The sequence below is a fragment of the Vigna radiata genome, chromosome 11 (assembly GCF_000741045.1).
Source record: "Vigna radiata var. radiata cultivar VC1973A chromosome 11, Vradiata_ver6, whole genome shotgun sequence".
In the NCBI taxonomy this organism is placed as follows: Eukaryota; Viridiplantae; Streptophyta; class Magnoliopsida; order Fabales; family Fabaceae; genus Vigna; species Vigna radiata.
Genome location: NC_028361.1, coordinates 4,164,698 through 4,186,412, shown reverse-complemented (window position 1 = coordinate 4,186,412; position 21,715 = coordinate 4,164,698). Strand labels below are relative to the sequence as shown.

The following is a 21,715-nucleotide window of genomic DNA, read 5'->3' as shown; positions in this document are numbered from 1 at the left end:
TTCGCTTTAGCAAACTAAGCCCAAAACTCATAGGAAGTGTATTGTTTAATTGAAGCGAGATATTTCAACAAGTACATATCCAATGTGATATCTAAAATATAACTAAAAAAAAAACTATGAGTTGACAAAAACTTATAACTCACTGCCCGATTTGACTCTAGTTAGCTAAATATGTTAAAACATTTAAAATAAAAAACATTAAATAAATAATTGTTTAAAGAAATAAACAAATAAATAAATATGATTTCTTTGAAGCATTTCGACACCAAGAGATAAAAAAGCATATGCACAATTATTATGAACTATCGATATCAGTCCAAGAAAACATCCTTACTTTATATAGTTTTAGGAAGTTTGGCTCGATCAAATTATAAAATAAAAAAAGTAAAAATGCTCTACGAGAAATAGTAAGAATGGTATCACATTTAAACAAAGCAAATTCGCAAATACTACTCGAATATTTTCAGCATAAGAAACTAATTACATGTATAGAAAAGAAGAAAGAGGTTAACTTTTCACATCACGTTATTGATTGAATATAAATTTTTTGTTGTTTCTTTGAATATAAATTTAGAAAAATTAATATAAAATTTAATCAGTGTAACATATTTAAAAAAATTGTTTAATTAATAAAAATTAAAAATTAACCTATTCTTTCTAATTACATATTGGTTCTGTAATTCAACTAGAATTATATATATATATATATATATATATATATATATATATATATATATGTGTGTGTGTGTATGTATGTATATATATATATATAAAATGTTGAAAGGTTTATAAAATGAAAACTAAAACAATATACATTTTTAGAAGATTTATAAATAATAATACAATTTTGAAATGGCAGGTACTGACGGTTTTTTTTTTTTTTCAAATTATTACAATGTATATTTTATTGCCACTTATCTTTTTTAAGATAATATGCAATTTTGGAAGGAGTATAAGATAAAAATAGAAAAATGTAGCCCTTTATATATATATATTTAACTTTTCAAAATGATATTGGCAATGTTTATATTTTTCTGAATTTGGAAAATAAAAATAATCACGAGGTATCTAACTCAAACAAAATAACAATCAAGTTATACCTATGTCACTTCAAGTGGTTTTCCTTTCTCGATTCTTGATTCTTGGACGTTATTGTCTCAAGTTAGTTATTTTAGTATTTATGAGTAATAAATGTTTTTGAATTCAATTTATATTTATGTAATGTTAGATCGTTATGGGTATAAAGAGGATGATACGAGTTGGTTCGTCCTGTTTGTAAAATGTGGAATTAGTTGGTTCATCATTTATTCAATTAATACACGAATATATCATATTTGATTTTCTTAATTTATTAAATAAATTGACGTATAATAGGTAGTGTATTTTTTATAAAACTTTAATTATATGTAAAGTTATTTAATTTTTCGCAATTATTATTTATTACTCTTTCTAAAAATTGATATTATTTTGAACTTGAATTATTTTCTGATGCTGCATTTTATTTAAAGAAAATTATTCGATAGTACAGATACTCCATAAAAATAAATATAATTTTTTACATAATAAAATTTGCATACCCCCGTGATATCATGGGTGTATTTCTTAATTTTTAAGTAAAACGAGGTTGAGGAAAGGAGTATATATACATTGACAAATTGCGGAAAAGAAAAAAAAAAAGAAAAGAAGCTACTAACTACCCAGACACCGAAGGTTCTGCATTGTCGAGCAGAGAGTAACGTTCCAGTGGCGGGTGCTGTGGTTGCCGCTGTCACGTGGCCGGTGCGTAGCGCTCATTGGCATTTATAATTAAGAAGCTACTCCTTCCTTTGCCGTTCGGTATCCTCTATTCCTTTTTCTCTTGTTCTTGCTTCCGCACACGCTTCCTTGTTGTTTGCGAAACCGTTTCTTCCCGAAGGTCACCGGAGCCGTTTGCTCAGGGAGCAACATGTCCACCATCACCTCCGTTGAACTAAACTATATCGTCTTTCGATACCTTCACGAATCAGGTTTCTTTCATTTCCTCCGTCATTCGTATTTTTTTTCTTTCTACTGTTGTGAATTTCCTTATTATATACTATGCCTTTCGTTTTGCTTCCTCGCCCGCTCTTATTTTTCTCCTTTGCGGTTAGTGAAATGTTGGCGGTACAGATTTTGGGCGAATTTCGAGTTTTGGAATTCTTACTGTTTTGACTGGTTGGTTTGACCAAGCGCTGAAAATGTCGTGGGTAATTGGTTAGGGTTGGCGACAATTGTGGTTCGAAAATGGACCTTTTAATTTTATTTTGGTTTAAGACAGAAGGAGTGAACATTGTTTGTTATGTTGCTGAAAGATTGTTCGCTGGTTTTGAGACTACAATGGAGCTCTGAAGTTTGCTTGGTTAAAACCTTTTCCTCAGAGGTGACCAAACCGTCATTTGCAACCAAATATCACCTTGAGATTGCAGTCTAGTTCCACTGCAATCAGACATTGTTAGGTTTTCAGTCACGATTGTCATCTACTAAAATGCATTCAAAATATCACTCTAGTCCCTTGAATTACATGCAAGAGCAAGGTTTACTGATCTAAGTTATGAAGGAGGAACCAGTAATAATTAACAAATGATATTTTAATCGTTAATATAATGTATCAAACAATATTAAATAAAACTTAAAAGAAACATACTATTCATTATTTTTCCAGATCCAAACCTGTGATCAATAGCTAACAAAGGGCAACTTTACAATTGCATCGGACCAATCCTCATATCTTTCGTGACTTTATTTTATTGAAAAATAAATTTCACCTACAAACCCTTTACTCTCATAGCATAGAATATTCAAATTAATATTAAAACCACGTTAAATTCCCACGTTAAAAATTGTTTCTTTTAATTTTAATGCAGCTTTCTATATTGATGAGAAGGGAATAACGTGCAAGGAAACTGAATTGGATTTTGTCATAACCGCAGGTTTCATACACACTGCTTTTTCGTTTGGAAATGAAGCAGGTATTAGCAAAAGCTCCATTGATGGAACGCTTGTTCCAATAGGTGCTCTTATTAGACTTGTTCAGAAGGGGCTACAGTACTTGGAGATGGAAGCCAACTTGAGTAATGTTAGTATTCTTTATTTTAACTCTAGTTTATACTATCAGCATAACATCCACGTGTTTGAATAGTATTTAAGCTTTTTGTACCCTAGGATACATACTGATCAATGTTCGTTTGCCAGTGTGATATGAGCCTGGATGAAGATTTTTCATTCTTACAACCTTTGGATCTTATCACGAAAGATGTGCAAGAACTTGGGAAAATGGTTAATAATAAAAGGAAAAAATTACACAAGGATAGAAATAAGGAATCTGAAAAGGAGCATGAACGTGGGCGAGGATGGGTAAAAGAAAAAGGAAGACATGAAAAGGCTAATAAAGAATGTGAAAAGGATAGAGATCGGACACAAGATCTTAAAGAGCTAGAACAGAAGCATGGCAATCAGAGTATTAAAGAACTGGTCACAGATCAAGAACACATGGTTACTTCAATGCATGAACAGGATAAAGCTTTGGAAGGTACTCACCTGTATATTTAGCATTTCATGCGGTGTAACTACGCTTTTTTTATTAATGATCTCCCCTGAATGTAAATATTCCTTGTAATCCTATGTTCTTCTGTTATTTTTAACCGTTTTCTGCTCATTTAAACAAATTTTTTGCTAGCTTTAAGGTTTAATCCTAGTAAAATTTGTAGAATTGTAGTATATTGTCTTGCATGTTGTGATTAATCGATCAGCTAATGAATGACGTTGGACCTTGGTGCTATGTTAATGTTACTGCTCTGTGACCTGAAGGTGACAGGTTCAAATCCTGGAAGCTGCCTCTCTGCATAGGGCAGGGGAAATGCTGCACGCATCTTCCCTCCTTATACCCCATCTAGTGGTAGCCTGATGCTCTGTGTCCCTTGTTGTGATCAGTTGATGAATGGAGTAAGGACTGATGATATAATAATTAGCTATATAGATATTGTAGAGAGCTATTAACTCTCCACTTTATTGCCATCCAGTGCTTGTTTTATTATGATTCAGTCTGTATCAGTCACACTTTTAAAATATTGGCTATCTGGTTTGTTTTATAAATCCACTAAAAATCACTCATCTAGGTTGCTGTTATAATGAGTTTCGTTGAATTATTAGTTTATTAGTAGCCAGTTTTTTGGGATTTAGGATTAGAATTGTTCTCTTTGATATCATGTATTTCTACCCTTATGTCCTTATTCTATTTCCTCATTATTTATAGAAGAAGATTATTAACTTTTTATTTGTTTTCTTTATTTTTTCTTTGGGAATATTCCAATGAAATTTGTAATTTAGTTGCATATTTTTACAACAGTGGAACCTGCATGTTTTCTCTCCAATTAATATTTTCTCTTGAACAAATGAATTAAATGTTTTCATTCATTTTTGTAGGACTAGAGCCGATGGACATTTCTACAGTATCAACATCGCAACCATGTGAAATCCGTAGTTCAGACGTGATTGTTTTGGAAGGTCATACTTCCGAGGTGAACTATTTCATCAGTATGTTTTTGTTTTGTTCACTTTTAACATTTGCTTTCATCTGCTGTTTTTACTGTAAAACTCTATTAATGGGCCTGTTTACTGTACACCTAGGTGTGTGCCTGTGCATGGAGTCCTACAGGATCTCTTATAGCATCAGGGTAGGTATCTTCTTTGTGTTTGATTTAGAATTTTGTGTTATATAAACAACTGCATTGAAGGTATCATCGAGTCAGTTATGTCATAAATAGCAATTGCATATAAAGTATCTTGCGGATAAGACACTTTGAATCATCTGCAACTGCATTCATGGTGTCACTAAGGTATTTATGTCATAGATATCAGTTAGATAAGGCAGTATCCACAGGTAAGTTATCTTTCTCATTTTCTGGAGCTTTGGAGAGGTATCTTTGAATGATTTGGGTTTAAATGGCATCCGAGACATTCACCGATCTTAACTGATTTAAATTCCTTTTTGCTTCCATGCTCATTAAACTAACAGTGAAGGGTGTTTCTTTGGGAAGATCTCCATTTTTTCTCAAATTTTCTTTTCTAGCCTCTTTTCTTGCCAATTGATCCTTTACTTCAGTAGTTTATTAGATGCAAAAGCAGGCTTGAACTCTATGTCTGCTTGTCTATCCCCACTTACACAGGTTATGTGTCGCTTCAGTTGAATCATGACAATTGAGTTTCCTGAGTAACATGAAATATTGGAAACTTACAATAGATGGAATCACATTTTCCCCCTTTATTGAATTGATTGCTTTCTGATTTTCATAATGTTATCTCATTCCATTTTGCTAAGCCCATCCCGTCCTATATTATGTAAAACTCTTTTGAAAAAATTTAGTTGTGTACATATTTGTTTTGCTCTAACTTTGAACTTTTTTTAAAAGGACATGGAATAGGGTCAAAGGACCTTAAATTTTGTTCACAGTAAATTTCAAAAGATATGTCATGTTAGTTGGTGGACATGACATTTACTCTATGATATTGAATTCTGATTCTACATGTCCTTGTTATCTATATCTTTAGAAAATGATAAGTGAAAAGATTTACGTAAGGCACTAATCTTTATTTATTTTTTTCTGAAATATGTTTTAAAGAATGCTTTTATTGTTTTCGGAGACAACTTTGAAGACCATAAATTGTTTCAGAAATAGGGACCTGATGAATGGCTTCTTACAATATCTTTTAACTTCTCTATCATCATTTCAACTTAGGTCTGGGGATTCAACAGCTCGTATTTGGTCAATACCAGAAGGGAGATGCAAATCTGCTTTGCTGAATGACCCTCCAAATGTGTTTGTGTTGAAGCATGTTAGGGCTAAACCAAATAGGCAGAGTAATGATGTCACTACACTTGATTGGAATGTGAGTTTGATTGCATATTCTAATTTGAACAAAAGATGATTACTGATTGTGTCTTCACCCTCTCCTGTTCTTTTACTCATTTTTTACGTACATCTCTGTGTTTTTCAAACCTATACCAGCCTCACTAAAGCCGGGAAAGTCTGTGACAAGGAAATTGTACAAGAGGTCATGTTTTATATGTTCCACTTTCAAGGGAGGTTTGTGTGGGTCTGTTGTGTGAAAGTCAAGAAAATAGATAGGAGATTAGCATATTCTTTTTAAGTATTTTCCTCAACTTGTAATGATGCTTAGGTATTTATTTATGCGAGTGTAGTTTTTGTATGTTTAATATGTTAAGCAATAATTATTTTTTATTTCATGAAAAGCTTGACCTTAGTTGCCATTGTGCAGGGGGAGGGGACACTACTTGCAACTGGTTCATATGATGGGCAAGCAAGAATTTGGACCACCAATGGTAGGTCATTTCTTATAATGTTTTTCTTTTAGAGTCTGTCTAATGAATCTCAAAACTAAATGATTCAGATGATAAGGAATATTATACTTTCACAACTTTTATATGCTGACATGCACCAGTTGAATGTGTCAGTCTATCGTGTAAAATCATCACTTTTATGGTTGTTTGCTTTACCTGTTGGAAAGCTGTTGCATATGTTATTGGGGAGGAAATGTGAGTTTAATTTTGAGTTGGGCCAAACGTCCACTGGGATCTGTTGCAACAGAAAATTAAACACTCAATTATTATTTTGAATTTTGATCATGCACTGTTTTTTTTTTACTAGGTGAACTGAGAAGCACTTTAAGCAAACACAAGGGACCCATATTCTCTTTGAAGTGGAATAAGAAAGGTGATTATCTTCTAACGGGAAGTTGTGACCGATCTGCAATTGTATGGGATGTGAAAGCTGTGAGATGGAAACAGCAATTTGAATTTCATTCGGGTAAACTTTTAAATACAACTTTCCTTACAAGGTGGAATTTTATAGTATTAAAAGTACTCTTTGCAATAATATTTTTAACGTTTTTTAAAGATAAGTTTTAAAACTTGGGCTTTCTATTTAGGTTGGACACTTGATGTTGACTGGCGCAACAATGTGTCATTTGCAACAAGCTCAATTGACACTAAAATACATGTGTGCAAGATTGGTGAAAACCTCCCAATTAAAACTTTTGTTGGGCATCAGGTTCGTGCACCTCTCATGTTTTTTTTTTTTTTTTTCTTTTTCCAGATTATGCTATGCACTATTACTTCTGATACTGATATTACCTATGGGAGGGAGAGGTTAAAAGTGTGAAGTATGGTAAATTGTACCCATTGATGGATGATCCCGGGTAGTGCTTTGAAAATGAATCCATTCCCTACTTTATTGATAAGACGTTAAAAAGGCCTCGCCTGGTTAACCACCCTTGGGGTGGTGTTTTGAAGATAAATCCTGATAAAAAACAAGGACTGTCTTATATAAATCTAAGAAATTGCAATGCAACGGGATCTATTTTCACACTTATAAGCATTCCCTGCACACCCTCTTTTCCAGCTGGCTAGTTTGAGGCCTTCTCTAACGTGTAGCTTCTAGAATATATTTTCGGTGAACCTGGGGATATCGAATATGGCTCGACATGCTGGACTGGGAGAACCCAGTCTGATTCTAATATATTGTAGTGCTAACAAAACCTGATTTTCTAAGTTGTCACGTTACCTAGGTGATCTTCTTGTAAAAGTCTGCAGCTCCACCTGAATTATTTGGACAGCGAAGTCAGTAGTTAATGACCTGTTTGATTGTTGAATTCTGTGTAACTAGCTTTATAGGCCCTTCATTAAGTTGGCATATTTCATTAAAATGCAATATAGTGCTTGGATAAGCTTTTGATGTCTAATGACGGCCTTTCACCATTTCAGAGTGAAGTTAATTGTATCAAGTGGGACCCCACTGGTTCATTATTGGCCTCTTGTTCCGATGATATGACTGCAAAGGTAAATATCACTCACTGTTATGGTTTAACTTATCATCACATAATAGTTTCTTTTGTTGGTACTGGATTTTGCAGTCAGACCTTTTATGGAATTTCTTTTATCAGGTAAACATGTATTCTTGCTGAACTAATTGTGAAATTGTTGTCTTTGTGCTCTGTATGTTTGCCATTTATTGTTTTGTAGATATGGAGTATGAAACACGATAAATATCTTCATGATTTTAGGGAGCATTCCAAGGTACCATTTATGAATATTTCTTTTAGTGTATTTATATTTCTTTTTGAATTTTTCATGTACTATGCAGATAGTTGGAACAACTGAATAATTATTTTGTAGGAGATATATACTATCAGATGGAGCCCAACTGGTCCTGGTACAAATAACCCTAACAAAAATTTGGTTTTGGCTAGGTATGTTAGTTGCTTGAAGTTAGATATATTTCTTTTGAGCTTTTAAAATGCATTTGTTAAGAGCATAACATCATGTTTGGTGCTCTAAATAGCCTTGTGCGGTGCTTACTATAGAATATATGCCACCTTTATAATGTTACCGATTCCTGTTGATGTGTACATAATGCTTGTATTTGTTTGATGACGGGACATTTGTGATTATCTGAATATAAATTGTGTCAGATCACACAAAAATATAGCATTTTATCTTGCTGTGCCAGTTTCAGAAACTCCTGCAGAAGATTGTGATGCAGCATGTGACCACTAATTTCCTACTTTCCTATAATTAGTTTATATTTTTTATTCTGTTTCTAATGAGTTTCCTAATTTCCTTTTTCAAGTTAAGTTTCTTAGTTTCCTTACTTTGATGCATTCTATTTAAAGCCTGAGGTGTAATTAATTGAGATTGAGACAATCTTCTGGTTTATTATCAAATCTCTGCGTGTTTGGAGTCACATTCTTGAAACAATCTTCCACTAAATCAAAATAGACATCAGAGTTTGGACTAAATCAAGATCTGATGGCTATGAAATAGTGAAAGAGATGAGGGGAAATCTCCCTTGTGTTGAATATACACATAGGGTCCTTTATTTATAATAGAAGAAATATGGGCTAAAGCCCAAAATACAAATAAAAAAATATAAACAAACTAAATAAGAAATATAAACAAACTAACTAAAGATAAGAGATAAATATAAACTAAATATAATATATCTAACACTCCCCCTGAGCATACAGATTGTATGTACCAAGCTTGTTACTAAAATAATCCATAAAGACTTGGTGAAAATATCTGCTTCTGCACTCAAGAGACACCAAATTGCTAATGATTTGCAAGACGACATAGAAGACAAAATACCAACCCAAAAGACTTGCCCTGAGCAACAAATATGGGAGGTTGCTCCATGTAAATCTCTTCTTGCAAATCGCCCTTGAAGAATGCCGCCATTGGATAAAGAGGTAATTGTTGGAGAGCCACCACGGCTATAAATAAACTAACAACAAACCATCTTTTCCATGAAAAAAGCATATATGGACGGGTCAAACGCAACGGTGAAAAGAGAGGTCAAAAGAGACCGCAACGGAAGAAGCCATGGATAAACAGGAGAGAGAAAGAAACCCTAAAAATTCAACATGCTCCGATTGCCTCAACGACCACAAGAGGCGATTCGGATGGAGCGGTCGTCAGTTGATTCTGGAACTCCGGCGAGATTCCGGCGAGATTCCGGCATCGATCCAGTGGCTGAGTACCAGATTGAAAGGGTTGAACAACAACTCAATGGCCCCAGTGATGCTCCTCGTAATCTAACACAGATGATGGTTGTATTTATTGTCACTCACACAAGTTACACGTTATATTCTGTGTACACCATACGTAACTGCCTACTCCTTCAACGTCTACAAAGACATTATTTTTTAAATACATAATTGCCTACTCCTGTAACTGCTACATGACAGATTTTGTTCATAGGGCATCTATCTTCAACGCAAGAATTGATTTGAGTTTTTAATTCTCGACAAATAAGATTTAAGACGACTAACTATTTTTTTTATGTCTCGTTTCATCTCGTTACTCCCATAATAATTCTCATTTTAAAATGGATTTAGTAGTTAAGCATCTTTAGTGTTAGACTACAGTTGCTTATATAAACAGCTTTTATAATACTCTATCAGAACCCATTTATTCCAATGGTATTTTCAATTCCTTAATTTTAAGAATCAATACGTACTACTCCAACGGAGTTGCATTGGTACAACAACCTATGATACAGGTGCTTTGTTTGGTCCTAGGACTGGAGGGCCTTACCCAGTAATTGCCCCTCTAACATGTTTAACTATTTAAAGAGTTAAACCCAATTTGCATACTGTATGTGGCAAAGTTTCTAATAAATTGACGCTGTTTGTCTTTCCTAAAATGTTGCTGCCTTGCAGTTTGCTTATGTTGATCAATGAATGTGCAGGTGCATATATACATGCAATCATGTTTGCTTGCGTTTTTTTTTATAATTTTTTTCAATACTAGACGAAAATTTTGTTTCTTTATAACGACCTAGTCATCTTTATGTGCAGTGCATCATTTGATTCAACGGTAAAGCTTTGGGATGTGGAACTTGGGAAACTTGTCTACAGCCTGAATGGACACAGGTATAGTTTCTTTAGCTTTGCTTTATTTATGTATGGGATAAAAACCATTAAATTCCTCCTTCCAGCCTATTTCCTTTTGTTTGAAAATGATCAATTTGATATGCGGACTCATAAACTTGAAGCTTGCAGCTTCCATTTTAGTTTCCACCGAGCTCAATTGAATTTTCTTACAATCCAAACTTCTTGTTTATCTGGTGATAATTCTACATCCTAGGTCCTGCAAAATAAATTCTTTTGGTAAAAAAATTTCAAATTTAGTAGAGAATATTACCTCTTCCATTAAAGTCCTCCTCCCAGCCTCTTTGAATATTACCAATCCCTTTGATTCCACTTTATTTATTTGTTTCTACAGAGGTCATGTATATTCTGTTGCATTCAGTCCCAATGGTGAGTATTTAGCCAGTGGGTCTCCTGACAAATCGATGCTCATATGGTCCTTGAAGGAAGGCAAGATCGTTAAAACCTACTCTGGTAATGGAGGCATTTTCGAGGTGTGTTGGAATAAGGAGGGTGACAAGATCGCTGCATGTTTATCCAATAATACAGTATGCGTTTTGGATTTCAGAATGTAGATCCTGCGAAGCACCAAGTTAATTTGCCTAGTTAACTTTTTTTCTCTCCTTACTTTTGAAGAGATCTATGGAAGTGTACTACGCCTATTTTTGGTGGATAGGTTTCCCGTCTTAACCATATTTGTAGGCATAGCTTATGGTTCTGAGATCCTGTAACTGTATTTTTCCACAGAACTTCAGTAAGAAAAAAATGTATAGATTGAGTTGGAGACATCGTGTTTGGTGTGCAATTCAAAGTTAAAAGCATACTACAGATATTTGTGTTACACCTGGAAGTATTCGTTTGACACGATAAAGGAGTTTGACTTTCGTTTTTCCTCAAATTATTTGATAAATTTCATGGTAAAATTTATCAAACATAAATTTACAAAACTTTGGCAGAAACGAATTACAGATTAGACGAGAGTCACCAATAAACTGTACCACATCACATTAGTTGAAATTTATACAGGTCTTATAGTCTTACTAATTAAGGTTGTGTAACATGATGAATTAGACTTGTTAACAGAATTTCATGAATTTTATGTAAGGAAAGAAAAATTAAGAGAAGGCTTATTAACAAAGTGATTAATTTACATTGGAGCCTATTTTGTACCCTCTTTAGTTCAACCAGAGGGTTTATGCTGGGACCCCTTATTCTCACTCGTTTTATTTCTCACACTTCAACGTTTCTTTTGGGAATGATAGTTAAAAAGAAATACGCTTTTGAAGTGCTTATAACACAATGAAAACTAGTTGAACAAACTCTCAGTTGTGTTGAACAGACTCAACTTTATTTTAGAAAGTCAGAAATCCTATTAAAATAATACAACTTTTTTCCAATGGAATTATACCACGCTAGTATAGCTTTCCCACATAAATAATTATTTTAAAAAGTTGTCCATTTCATTAATTTTCAAGTAAAATTATACCACATTGATAAATTGGCTGTGACGGGTCTGTATATATTAGTTATAAAAATTTAATGTTTTTTACAAAGTAAGTTTGATATTTTATCATAAACAAGTTTATAAGAATGTGTTTATTTTTTTTATGATGATAAAAAATACAATTTAAAAATTAATGAATATAATCAAGCTAATTAAATATATTACTAAAATTTATATTCGTTATAAAAAATGTCTATGCACGAAAAATAAGAAAGTTCTTTTTATTAGTTTTTATAATGTCATAATCATATAATGGGAATATATAATTTAATATATATTTTATAAATGTGTTTTGAAATATATATTTCGAAACATTTTTCTAAAAATAGTTTTCAAGCATAGTGGAGATGCAGAATAACTTCTATTATAATTTTAACTAGGAATAATCTAGAGTTTAGATTTTATGGGATGAAAAAAAAAATAGTGCGGAAAAAAAAAAACAGCTGTTCCTATTAGTATGAAACCCCCCAACTTGCCAGCGATTTCAAGGCGCAATTGATCAAAGAATAATTCTTCCTATACCGCATCAAATTTCTCATCCGCTCCATCAAGAAGCTTTCCCAAAAAAAAACAAAATTGTAATAGAAGAGGAAAATTACTTTAAAAAAAATCCCAAATTGTTTATTGTATTTAGAAAAATAATTTTCAGAAGTGATAGGGTGCTGGAAGAAATCTGACGAGGTACATGAAATAATAGCCATCTTTCTGGGCCACAGTCCAGTTCAATTTGGGCTTGGTGCTCTGACAACAACCACACTAGGGTTAGTTTGTTCCTTACGCCTTGCCTAAACCCAATCTCAGGTGTCATTTCCGCACAGAGCAAAATCAAAGAAATGGCGTGGCGCGGTGGCTCTCTCTCGAGGTCGTTACTCTCCGCCGCAAGAACCACACCAAGTCGTTGCTCCGTGACTCGCCTCCAACGTTCTTCTTCCCCTTCACTTCGCTCCCACCTTCTTCACCCTCGCCGCCCTCTCTTTACACTCCCCAGGTAAGGTAACTTGTGGTTATTTTACTTATGACCTGTTTTGGTTGTTGTAATTATTCAACATTTTTTCTTCTAAACAATAGCTTTTTCTCTGCAGGACAATTGGAATTCTCGGGTGCACGCAATCGCTGATGCCTCTGCACAGCACTGATGCCGCCGCTCGTCTGACTTCTCACATCTCCGTCGAATCGCGCGCTTGCTGCGAATTGTCCCAGGGTACTCTTTCCCTCCGAAGTCGTATTTCCTATATTAATGTTTCATGCTTCTCTCTGTGCTTTTAATTTCTCTGTATATTCTACACTACGGTTACTCGTTGATTTCCGAAAAAAGTTTACTAAAACTAATTTGAAATGCCTACGAGAAAAAAACAATTCAATATTGTATTTATTTAAATGTCTTTGTTTCCAACAGGTACTTGAACAGACTTTGGAAAATGTATCAGTTGTGATTATACGTTTGACTGAACGTGAAATGGTGGCTAATGCTGTGAGGGAGGAAGCTTGTTGGAGGTTTGGGTTGTTCGATTGAGAAATATTATCATTTGTACGAAATAAATAAAGTATACAGCGTATCCTTCTAATTGAAACTTTTCAGGTTAAATTGATCGGCATCGACATTGTTTGGGAATGGAGTTATACTGAACATAAGTTTTTTGTAGATGTTAATTGGTATATTGGCTTCTCATCACTGGATAAAGTAGTTGCAACGATTTCACTTCATGCTTACATAAAATTAGAAAGTTGTATACTGTTGGTGATATGTGTTTCTGCTTAATATTATCATCAGGCAGGTAATATAGAACGCAAACGCTACTAAGAATTCGCAGCTATACTCTTCCGTATTATTTTGGATTCCATGCATGACTAGTGGAGGTCTCACCTTTGCTATAACTACATGGCTTCTCCAGGCAGGGTTTAATACAATGCATACTTAAGTACTACAACTTTGTCCCATTTTGTGCAACACCTAGTTATTATCTTCATTGGATGATAGGACTAACTAATCTCAATCTGTGCTCGATTATTTAACAAAAGTGATTGGGTTAGTTTTATCTAAATGATCTCTTGGTTAGAGACAATTTCTCAGCACCTAGTTTGGGTGGTTTTGGAATGAGTACATAGTTAGCTATACTTGAATACTATCTATACATGTACGTATGATTCACATTAACTGTAGCTATATGACTCTTAAGATACATATATAGATATGTACAGAAATTCATAAAAGAATTAGTATATTACTACAATTCTGCATATTCAAATGCAGAACACAATTTTTTGACATTTCTTTTAAAATTTATAAATATTTGTTATCAAAGCTAGAATTGTATCGATTTCATTCCTTTGTTGGAGTCATTCCTAAAGAGGGTAATTTTCATTTTTGGTTTACCAGAGGACAATGCTTCTATGTTTTATATTATAGATAGATGAATGCTTGACTGTTTCATAGTAGCAGCTATATAGGATTTTACTTATGTAAAGAGGGATTTTTACAATTTTGTCATAGGTCTATATACTTCATAGATAACTATTGGTGAAATAAGAGAGTATTGGTTTTTGATATTGGATAGGTATAGTACAGCTAATTGAACCGCAGTATTGGATAAGTATTGAAGAATTGGTTTTGGATGACATATTACCAGTATTGGATAAGTATAGTACAGAAAATTGAAGTATTGGTTTTGGATGACCGATTATCAGTAATGGATGAGTATAGTGCAGAAAATTGAAGTATTGACGATAAGATACGATGTTAAGACAATTTTGGTTTTTGGTTACTGGTTTTTGTCAATTTGTTCTTGTCTTTTATTAAAGTCCATTGGGTCATCAAGACTCATGAGTGACATTAATTTGAATACTAGTGAAACAATACCGTGCTCTTTTTTTTTTACACACTAGCACGCATGTTAGAGCTGTTAAAAAAAATTGAACTGCCCAGTGGTTGACTGCATGCACCGCAACGAGAGACAAGCAACGAGGAACAAAAATCTATGTAAGGATTTTTAAACAAAGAAATACGTTGTACTGGTTCTCTTTGTTTTCTTATCCAAACAATTTTTAGAATTTTGGTACATACATTATAATAACTGAATCATTTAACAGATGCTACAAAAACTCAAGTTAACAAATTAAAATCCAAAATGCTGGTTCACTTTTCACCAGTCCTAATATTCTTACTGATAAACAATGTACAAGGTAGCGATCTAGAAATATAATTACAAAACTAATTTTTCAAATTCTAATTTAAGGTCTTTAAATTTTTTTGAAGTTTTCAATTCTAAAGAAATGTATTTTTAGGAAATACTGGAAGTGTAATTGTTTGTTTTTTTATCGTCCAAATAACATTTTATCAGAACATCTTCATTTCTTTAAAAATTGAACTACTTCATGTTTCTACTCGATGATAATTTTTAAAATTTTAGAAAATTTGAAATGCTAGAATTTTTTTTTTTTCATTTTATACATATTTTATCCTCAATTTTAAGTTGCTTAAGTCGTTGTTAATTTGAACAAGGTAGTTTAATTTTTACCGTCTATTAAACTTCATTTTTGTAGTTTGTGTGTATGTTTATGTATTTAAAAATTGAAATCTGATTAATTATAAAGGAATATATTGATTACACACAATTTTGATAGATATAGAAAGGAGCTGTCAAGGGAAAATTGAGAGGGAACAAGATAGGAATAGAGTCGAGATAAAGAGAGATGAAGAATATGATAAGAAACATATGAGTATATTTCAGATGTTTACTTCTTAGATCTAAGATTTTATAATTTTAAATAATTAAAATATTTTCTAAAATTACCAAAATATCATTTCTTTTTTCTTAACACTATATATCGTTACAAAATCATTTCAGATTATCTTAAAAAATAACGATTCTTACAATTCTTCATGTAAACTAACTACCTTACTAATAATAATATGTTTATTTTCATATATTGAAGTTTAAAAAACAAATGCATACTCTACTCAATCAGTATATTCTTCATCATTGTTTCAGAAGGAAAAAACTTATATTTATATATATATATATATTTTTGCTTTCGCTGTTAATGCATTTAAAGTTATCTTAATAATATGTAATGGTAAATGTAAAATATAAAAATAAAGTAGAAATGTAATTGAGGAATACAACAGTAAAGTTTTATCCTATTCAGAACTGGTCATTGTTGCTTGTACATGTTTGATTATTATTAGTCCTCATGACTTGTTAGGTTCGCCGACGGGTTTGAATCTTTGATTTGAAGTTGGAAGTTTGAACCAATTGTGGAATAATATAGAATTTCTGTTCTTTTCGAATCTTAAAACATGGTTTGATTCGAAAAGTTTTCAACGATCATGTTTTCCCACAAACACAATTGATTATTGTACAACTTTTTTACTTGTGGGCATCAATCAATTAAAGTTCTCACTATTTCCCCAAAAACATTTTTTTTAAAAGTTCAAACTCAGTATATTGAATATTCTTTTTAAAATACGCAATTTATCTATAGAATTAAGTACACTAAAAACGTTTTCAATTTTGGGTGAATATAAAGGAGATTAAAATCACTTGTCTCCATTTTGTGTTTGATTTTCTTATTTTTTGTCTCAATTAATATAACAAACGACCAATAAATAAAATCAACAGTGTTGATGGACGTGACAATGAACACATCACATGAGCACTAAATAGAATTAATAGTGTTAATGAATGACAAAGAATTACTAAACGAACAAGAAAAGATACACAAAAAGGGAAATACGAGTTTAATCAGACAAAAATAATCTCAAATATAGAACACTAAAAACCATGAGACAACAGCTAAAATAGTTTTAATGGATCAAGGAAGAACAAATAAAAAATCTTAAATTAGTTACTCAAAGACACTGCAAAAATCTATTTAAAAGCATAAATAAAACAATATACGTGTGTGTGAAATTGGCTAGATGAATAAATAATAATGAAAATATCCTGAAATACTAAAAAGCATAATAAAACATTAAATTTAATACGTGTTTTGAACCTTAATGAGAGTTTTGGGACAAAGAATCAACCTCATATTTCACAGTCAAGTAAAAACTACAGTTTTATTAAGATATAAACAAAACTTTTATATTGAATAAAATAAGAGATAACATGAATTTGCATATCTATGAGACATATTAATTAATAAGAGATCTTCTAAAATGATATCAAAAATAAATTTGTAAAGACTTGATCCAAACTCACCATATCCCTAGCAATTGCAACCTATTTTCCTGCCAATTTATTGTAGGGTTGACTAATGGAGAATGTCAGAAGTTGTAAGAGGAATAGGCTGCGGTTCCCCAAGCAACCGCAACCTCTTCTCTTAGCAATTTATTATTTTTCTGATGTGGCGTGAAAGGCAGAAATTAAATAGGCCGCGGTTCTCAGAGCAACCGCGGCTTATAAGTTCGATTTATTTTTCAAAAATGTCACTGCGCATTATTATGCTGCGGTTTCTGGTGAACCGTGATATAATGTGCGTTGTAAAAACTCAATTTTTACTAGTGAAACAACTTTTTGTAAATAAAAAGTAGTTCAATTGAAACTAAAACAGATGAAACTAATATTTAAGTATGACTAGATTGATTATATATGAGATTTATCAATAGTTGAAGAATAAGTGGTTTTTCGTAAAACAATTCTGCCTGTTGGACCCCTAGAAGGAACTTTAAGGAGCAATACCATATTTTTCTCTTAGTTTATTGTTAATGTTTAAACACTAAAATGGTTTGGAATCAAAATAACATTAATAATGTTTTGTTTTATTGTACTATAGTCCACAATATTGGGATAACATGTATGCTAAATATTTTAAGTTTTAGCGGCTTCTAATCATTGATTTTTCTAATTACTATTAAATTCTGATTCCGGATAAGCTCTCGTATCCAAATCACCTAAGATTTCCAAAACCCCTTTAGATCTATTGCATTATAAAAATATAAACGAAAGAGACAATTACATTTTCTTTCTTTACATTATGTTTTATATTCCTTTCGTTTAGATTTACTATCATGTAGCATGGTGGCTTATGTAAGAGATATGATATTACATTATATATATATATATATATATATATATATATATATATATATATATATATATATNATTATATATATATATATATATATATATATATATATATATATATATATATGTATGTATATATATATATATATGTATATAAAATCTTAAGATTTTATGTGTTATTTAATTTTTTCCTTTAATTTTAATTTAATATACAATTTTCAATTCATATTTAAATCTAATTGTCTCTCTGCTGAAAGTAAAACTTTATAACAAGATAACATATTTATACCCTACTCGTTAATCTCAACAATAGTTTTTTTATACTTAGCCTATTGTGCAAGTAATACCTAGCAGACGTCACGGGTATAATTAACAAGCCCATTTCATTTAATTTAAGTTCGTCTTGTGTTGTGTTGCATGTGACGCATCTATACTAATAGTTTAAGAGTGGAGAGAGGCATTAATTTTAATTTATTAAACGTAGTTCAAATGTGAGTTTAAATTAATTTGATGTGAGATTTTTAGGGAAAATACGAAGGATAATGATACTTTGACAATATTTTGTTGACAACATTTTAACATTATTTATGTGTCATTATGTCATTGTTCTATGATGATGTTTATGATTATTATTATTATAGACTGTGGAGTAATTTTGGATCAGATGATATTAAAATGTTGTCAAAATATCATTATCCTATTATGAATCACTTAGTGGTAAACAAATTCATATAAGATATCAAGATATTATTTTTAATTCAAAACATAGAAAAAATAACTTAATGAATTTTTCTTTTAATTTTGTAAAAATTGTTTGAAGTGTAAGCTTCTTTACATTGAAGCACCTCTCTCTCAAGCATGTCTAAGTTGAACCAAAATGAAACACAAATTAGTGTGTGATTTATTCGAACGAGAGACATAAGAATGTTTGAAAAGGTTTATACAATAAATAAAGGAAAATATTACTTTCAATCCAAAACCTCAAATTACTACATAAAAAATCGTTTTTTTTTTCAATTTTATCTAAAAATATCGAACTCCCAACCCTGAAATTTGAATAAAATGTCAAAGTTTTACTTTAAAATATTTTGCGATGAAAATAAAGAGTAAAATAAAGAGAAGGAATATCCAAACATGGCTTAAGATTTAAAAATAGTGAAAGTGATTCGGAGTGTGTAGCACTTAGGAAAGAATGACCGATTAAAAAAACATAAATGATTTTGCCAAGTGACAAGGTGAGAAAATTCTACACTCATGTTTCATGCATCATACTTTTACAACTCTACAATTCTCGTGCTCCATTTTTTTATTACTTTTACCAAACCACATGGATTTGATTCTTCACGGAATTTCTTTTGGATATCTCATTAAACCAAGCCCAATAATACTTTAAATTCTCTTAATCAAACTGACCTTAATTACTTCTTATTCACTTAAAATTAAACTAATGACATTGACGTCTACTTTTTTTTAAAAAAAATATATAAATATAAAGTAAAGTAAAAAAATAAATGATTGTATTTATTATAAATTTAAGATTTTATTGTAATAACATTATTACGTGAAAGAGTGTTTTGATTGTGATAATCGATTTTACACCCAAAACATTCAATAAATTGCATGCAATAAAAAGAAAAAAAATTATGACTAGCTAATATATTAACTAATTAATGAAATTCTATAAATGTCAGTATTCTGATTAAACAACGTACTCCCTACAGTTTTTTTTTTTTGTTTCCACTGCAAAGAACCTAATTTACCTTCTATCTGAGATTATGTTATCGGAATTCATAATATATTAATTCTCTATTTATCATTCTGTACAGTATAAAAACCACACAGTCTGCTATCTATCTGGAAAAATTGTCCTGAATACAAGTTTATTTATTTATCTTAGAAAATTAATAGCGTAATATTTTAATTTTTGAAATATTGTATTAGACTGATTAGTAAGTAATATGGAGACATATGTATGAAGGAAAACTTTGAAGATAAGAATATGAATACATAAACACTAGACTTAACAAGAAATCTGAAGAAAGTTGTTTGAATGAGTATAGATTAAAGTAGTGAAAAGGGAAGTTGGCAACGCAGAAGGAACTGAGTATCTTTTCTGTCAATTCTTAACTAAAAAGAAAAATAGCACGGCCATCATCACGCGTGAAATCTGTCATTGCTTCACTAATTCAAACCCTAGTCTTTTAACCTACATGTATAAGCCTCGTAGAGATTGACATCTTTGGCAAAACATACATTAGTTGTCATGACCGACATAAAAACGTGTTGCTGGTTTCCACTCTCACCACTTTAACGCAGGACCACGCCACTCTCACCTTTAACACACTTACTTCCTTCACCTTGCTTCAAACCCACAATCTCTACTCAACCAATTATATCAATATTATTATATTACACTCCAGATCTATATCAACCAGTAATAACATTAGTTTACATACTATTTATCATCTTAAAGTCAATTGCATGATTCACATAATCAATCATTCATTTCATACCCACATCACTTTTCTTCATGTCGCATATTTAATACTATTCATGCACATTTCTTCCACGCACTTGCACTTGCACTTGCAAGCTGAACGCTCTATTTGCATTTTTTTCGGCTTTTTTAATTGCATGAGCAATACTGTCACGACATTTAGCCCACATCAGATTCGATTCCAAAGTCTTGAGACTGGACTGCGAGTCTGCAACAGTTGAAAGTGTGTGAAGGAAGCCTCCAGGAACCTAACAACTCATCATCGTAGACACAACGAGGTTACGGAAATGGTCGTGTGGAAGAACTGGTCCAATTAATGTATTTTACGATGCATATTCAAACTAGGTTTCTTGACGGCACCACACTCTATAGTACCACGCAATGTTGCTAGAAAAAGATGCAGTTAACAATATTATAGAGCCATTTGGGTTTGACCATTTCTTTTTATATATTGAACCATGTTTCTTTTGTTGCACAAGAGGAAGTTAAGCCAGATTACTGTTATGACATTGTTGGACATGATGTTTCCCGGGTGGATACTTGCTGGGATTAATTAATTAATTACTTAATTATTTATTATATATCAGTTGAGTTTTTTTGGTGGCTGTTTTTTTTAACATTGCAACTCAAAATTTCTCTTATTGTGACTGCGGACCATTGCACGCAATCTGTTGTCTATGACACTGAGAATGATTACGTTATGCTAAGTGATGTTTTCTTTAAGGAAAATGATACTTTGACACTAATTTTTGACACTATTTTGACACTGTACACGTGTCAAAACGTGGTTGGATAATTTCAAATTAAAAAAAACTGAGATAAGAGCATATTTGAAAGAAAAAAATCAAAATTTTTTCTAAAATTAAAAATCGTCCAATCACATTTTGACACGTGTGCAGTGTTAAAATGGTGTCAAAAAATTAGTATCAAAATATCATTTTTCTTTAAGAAACTTTGGAAATCAATGTTGGAAAATGCAGCAGTGCATTCATTGTTATTCCCAAGAATCTTTCGGCGAAGTTTCTCACAGACTTGAAGTTGTGGTGACTAATTTGGTGAGAGTTAAGTTAGGGTTATGAGATGTAATTTAACTGTTATTTCTTATTCTGTGTGCAAACATTCAAACATGTACGAATGCAAAGTATTTGTGTGGTCAATGTCGTAGAACTTTTCTTCCTCTTAATGCCTAATCATTGTGACACGCACTAGGAGATATTTTTTTAT

General features: G+C 31.8%; 2 protein-coding genes across 5 annotated transcripts; both read left to right on the top strand.

The window, feature by feature from the left end:
• Window positions 1-1,629: 1,629 nt before the first annotated feature.
• LOC106776478 (WD40 repeat-containing protein HOS15) lies at window positions 1,630-11,248 on the top strand. Of its 3 annotated transcripts, XM_022775662.1 has the most exons (15): window positions 1,630-1,836; window positions 1,916-2,006; window positions 2,883-3,094; window positions 3,211-3,547; window positions 4,441-4,535; window positions 4,645-4,691; window positions 5,754-5,904; window positions 6,295-6,358; window positions 6,684-6,842; window positions 6,964-7,085; window positions 7,799-7,873; window positions 8,057-8,110; window positions 8,210-8,283; window positions 10,393-10,467; window positions 10,820-11,248. In XM_022775662.1, exons 2-15 carry the CDS (start codon window positions 1,946-1,948, stop codon window positions 11,037-11,039), a joined length of 1,746 nt encoding a protein of 581 aa, XP_022631383.1. In that variant the 5' UTR covers window positions 1,630-1,836; window positions 1,916-1,945; the 3' UTR covers window positions 11,040-11,248. The 3 variants fall into 3 exon arrangements, with proteins under 3 accessions (XP_022631383.1, XP_022631382.1, XP_014519436.1); XM_022775661.1 differs by having other exon boundaries at window positions 1,631-2,006; XM_014663950.2 differs by having other exon boundaries at window positions 1,632-2,006; window positions 2,949-3,094.
• Window positions 11,249-12,754: 1,506 nt separating this feature from the next.
• LOC106777275 lies at window positions 12,755-13,710 on the top strand. Of its 2 annotated transcripts, XR_002666010.1 has the most exons (4): window positions 12,755-12,956; window positions 13,051-13,169; window positions 13,365-13,462; window positions 13,548-13,710. XR_002666010.1 is itself a non-coding variant. In XM_014664844.2 (3 exons), exons 1-3 carry the CDS (start codon window positions 12,802-12,804, stop codon window positions 13,370-13,372), a joined length of 282 nt encoding a protein of 93 aa, XP_014520330.1. In that variant the 5' UTR covers window positions 12,756-12,801; the 3' UTR covers window positions 13,373-13,710. The 2 variants fall into 2 exon arrangements, 1 of the variants encoding a protein (XP_014520330.1); XM_014664844.2 differs by having other exon boundaries at window positions 12,756-12,956; window positions 13,365-13,710.
• Window positions 13,711-21,715: the final 8,005 nt, after the last annotated feature.

Excerpts from the sequence above, each read along its gene's own strand:
- LOC106776478 (XM_022775662.1), top strand. The coding sequence starts at position 1,946 with ATGTCCACCATCACCTCCGTTGAACTAAACTATATCGTCTTTCGATAC. Across the intron at positions 4,536-4,644 it reads TGGAAGGTCATACTTCCGAG|GTGTGTGCCTGTGCATGGAG; the intron begins GTGAACTATTTC and ends CTGTACACCTAG. Across the intron at positions 5,905-6,294 it reads TCACTACACTTGATTGGAAT|GGGGAGGGGACACTACTTGC; the intron begins GTGAGTTTGATT and ends GCCATTGTGCAG.
- LOC106777275 (XM_014664844.2), top strand. The coding sequence starts at position 12,802 with ATGGCGTGGCGCGGTGGCTCTCTCTCGAGGTCGTTACTCTCCGCCGCA. Across the intron at positions 12,957-13,050 it reads CCTCTCTTTACACTCCCCAG|GACAATTGGAATTCTCGGGT; the intron begins GTAAGGTAACTT and ends TTTTCTCTGCAG.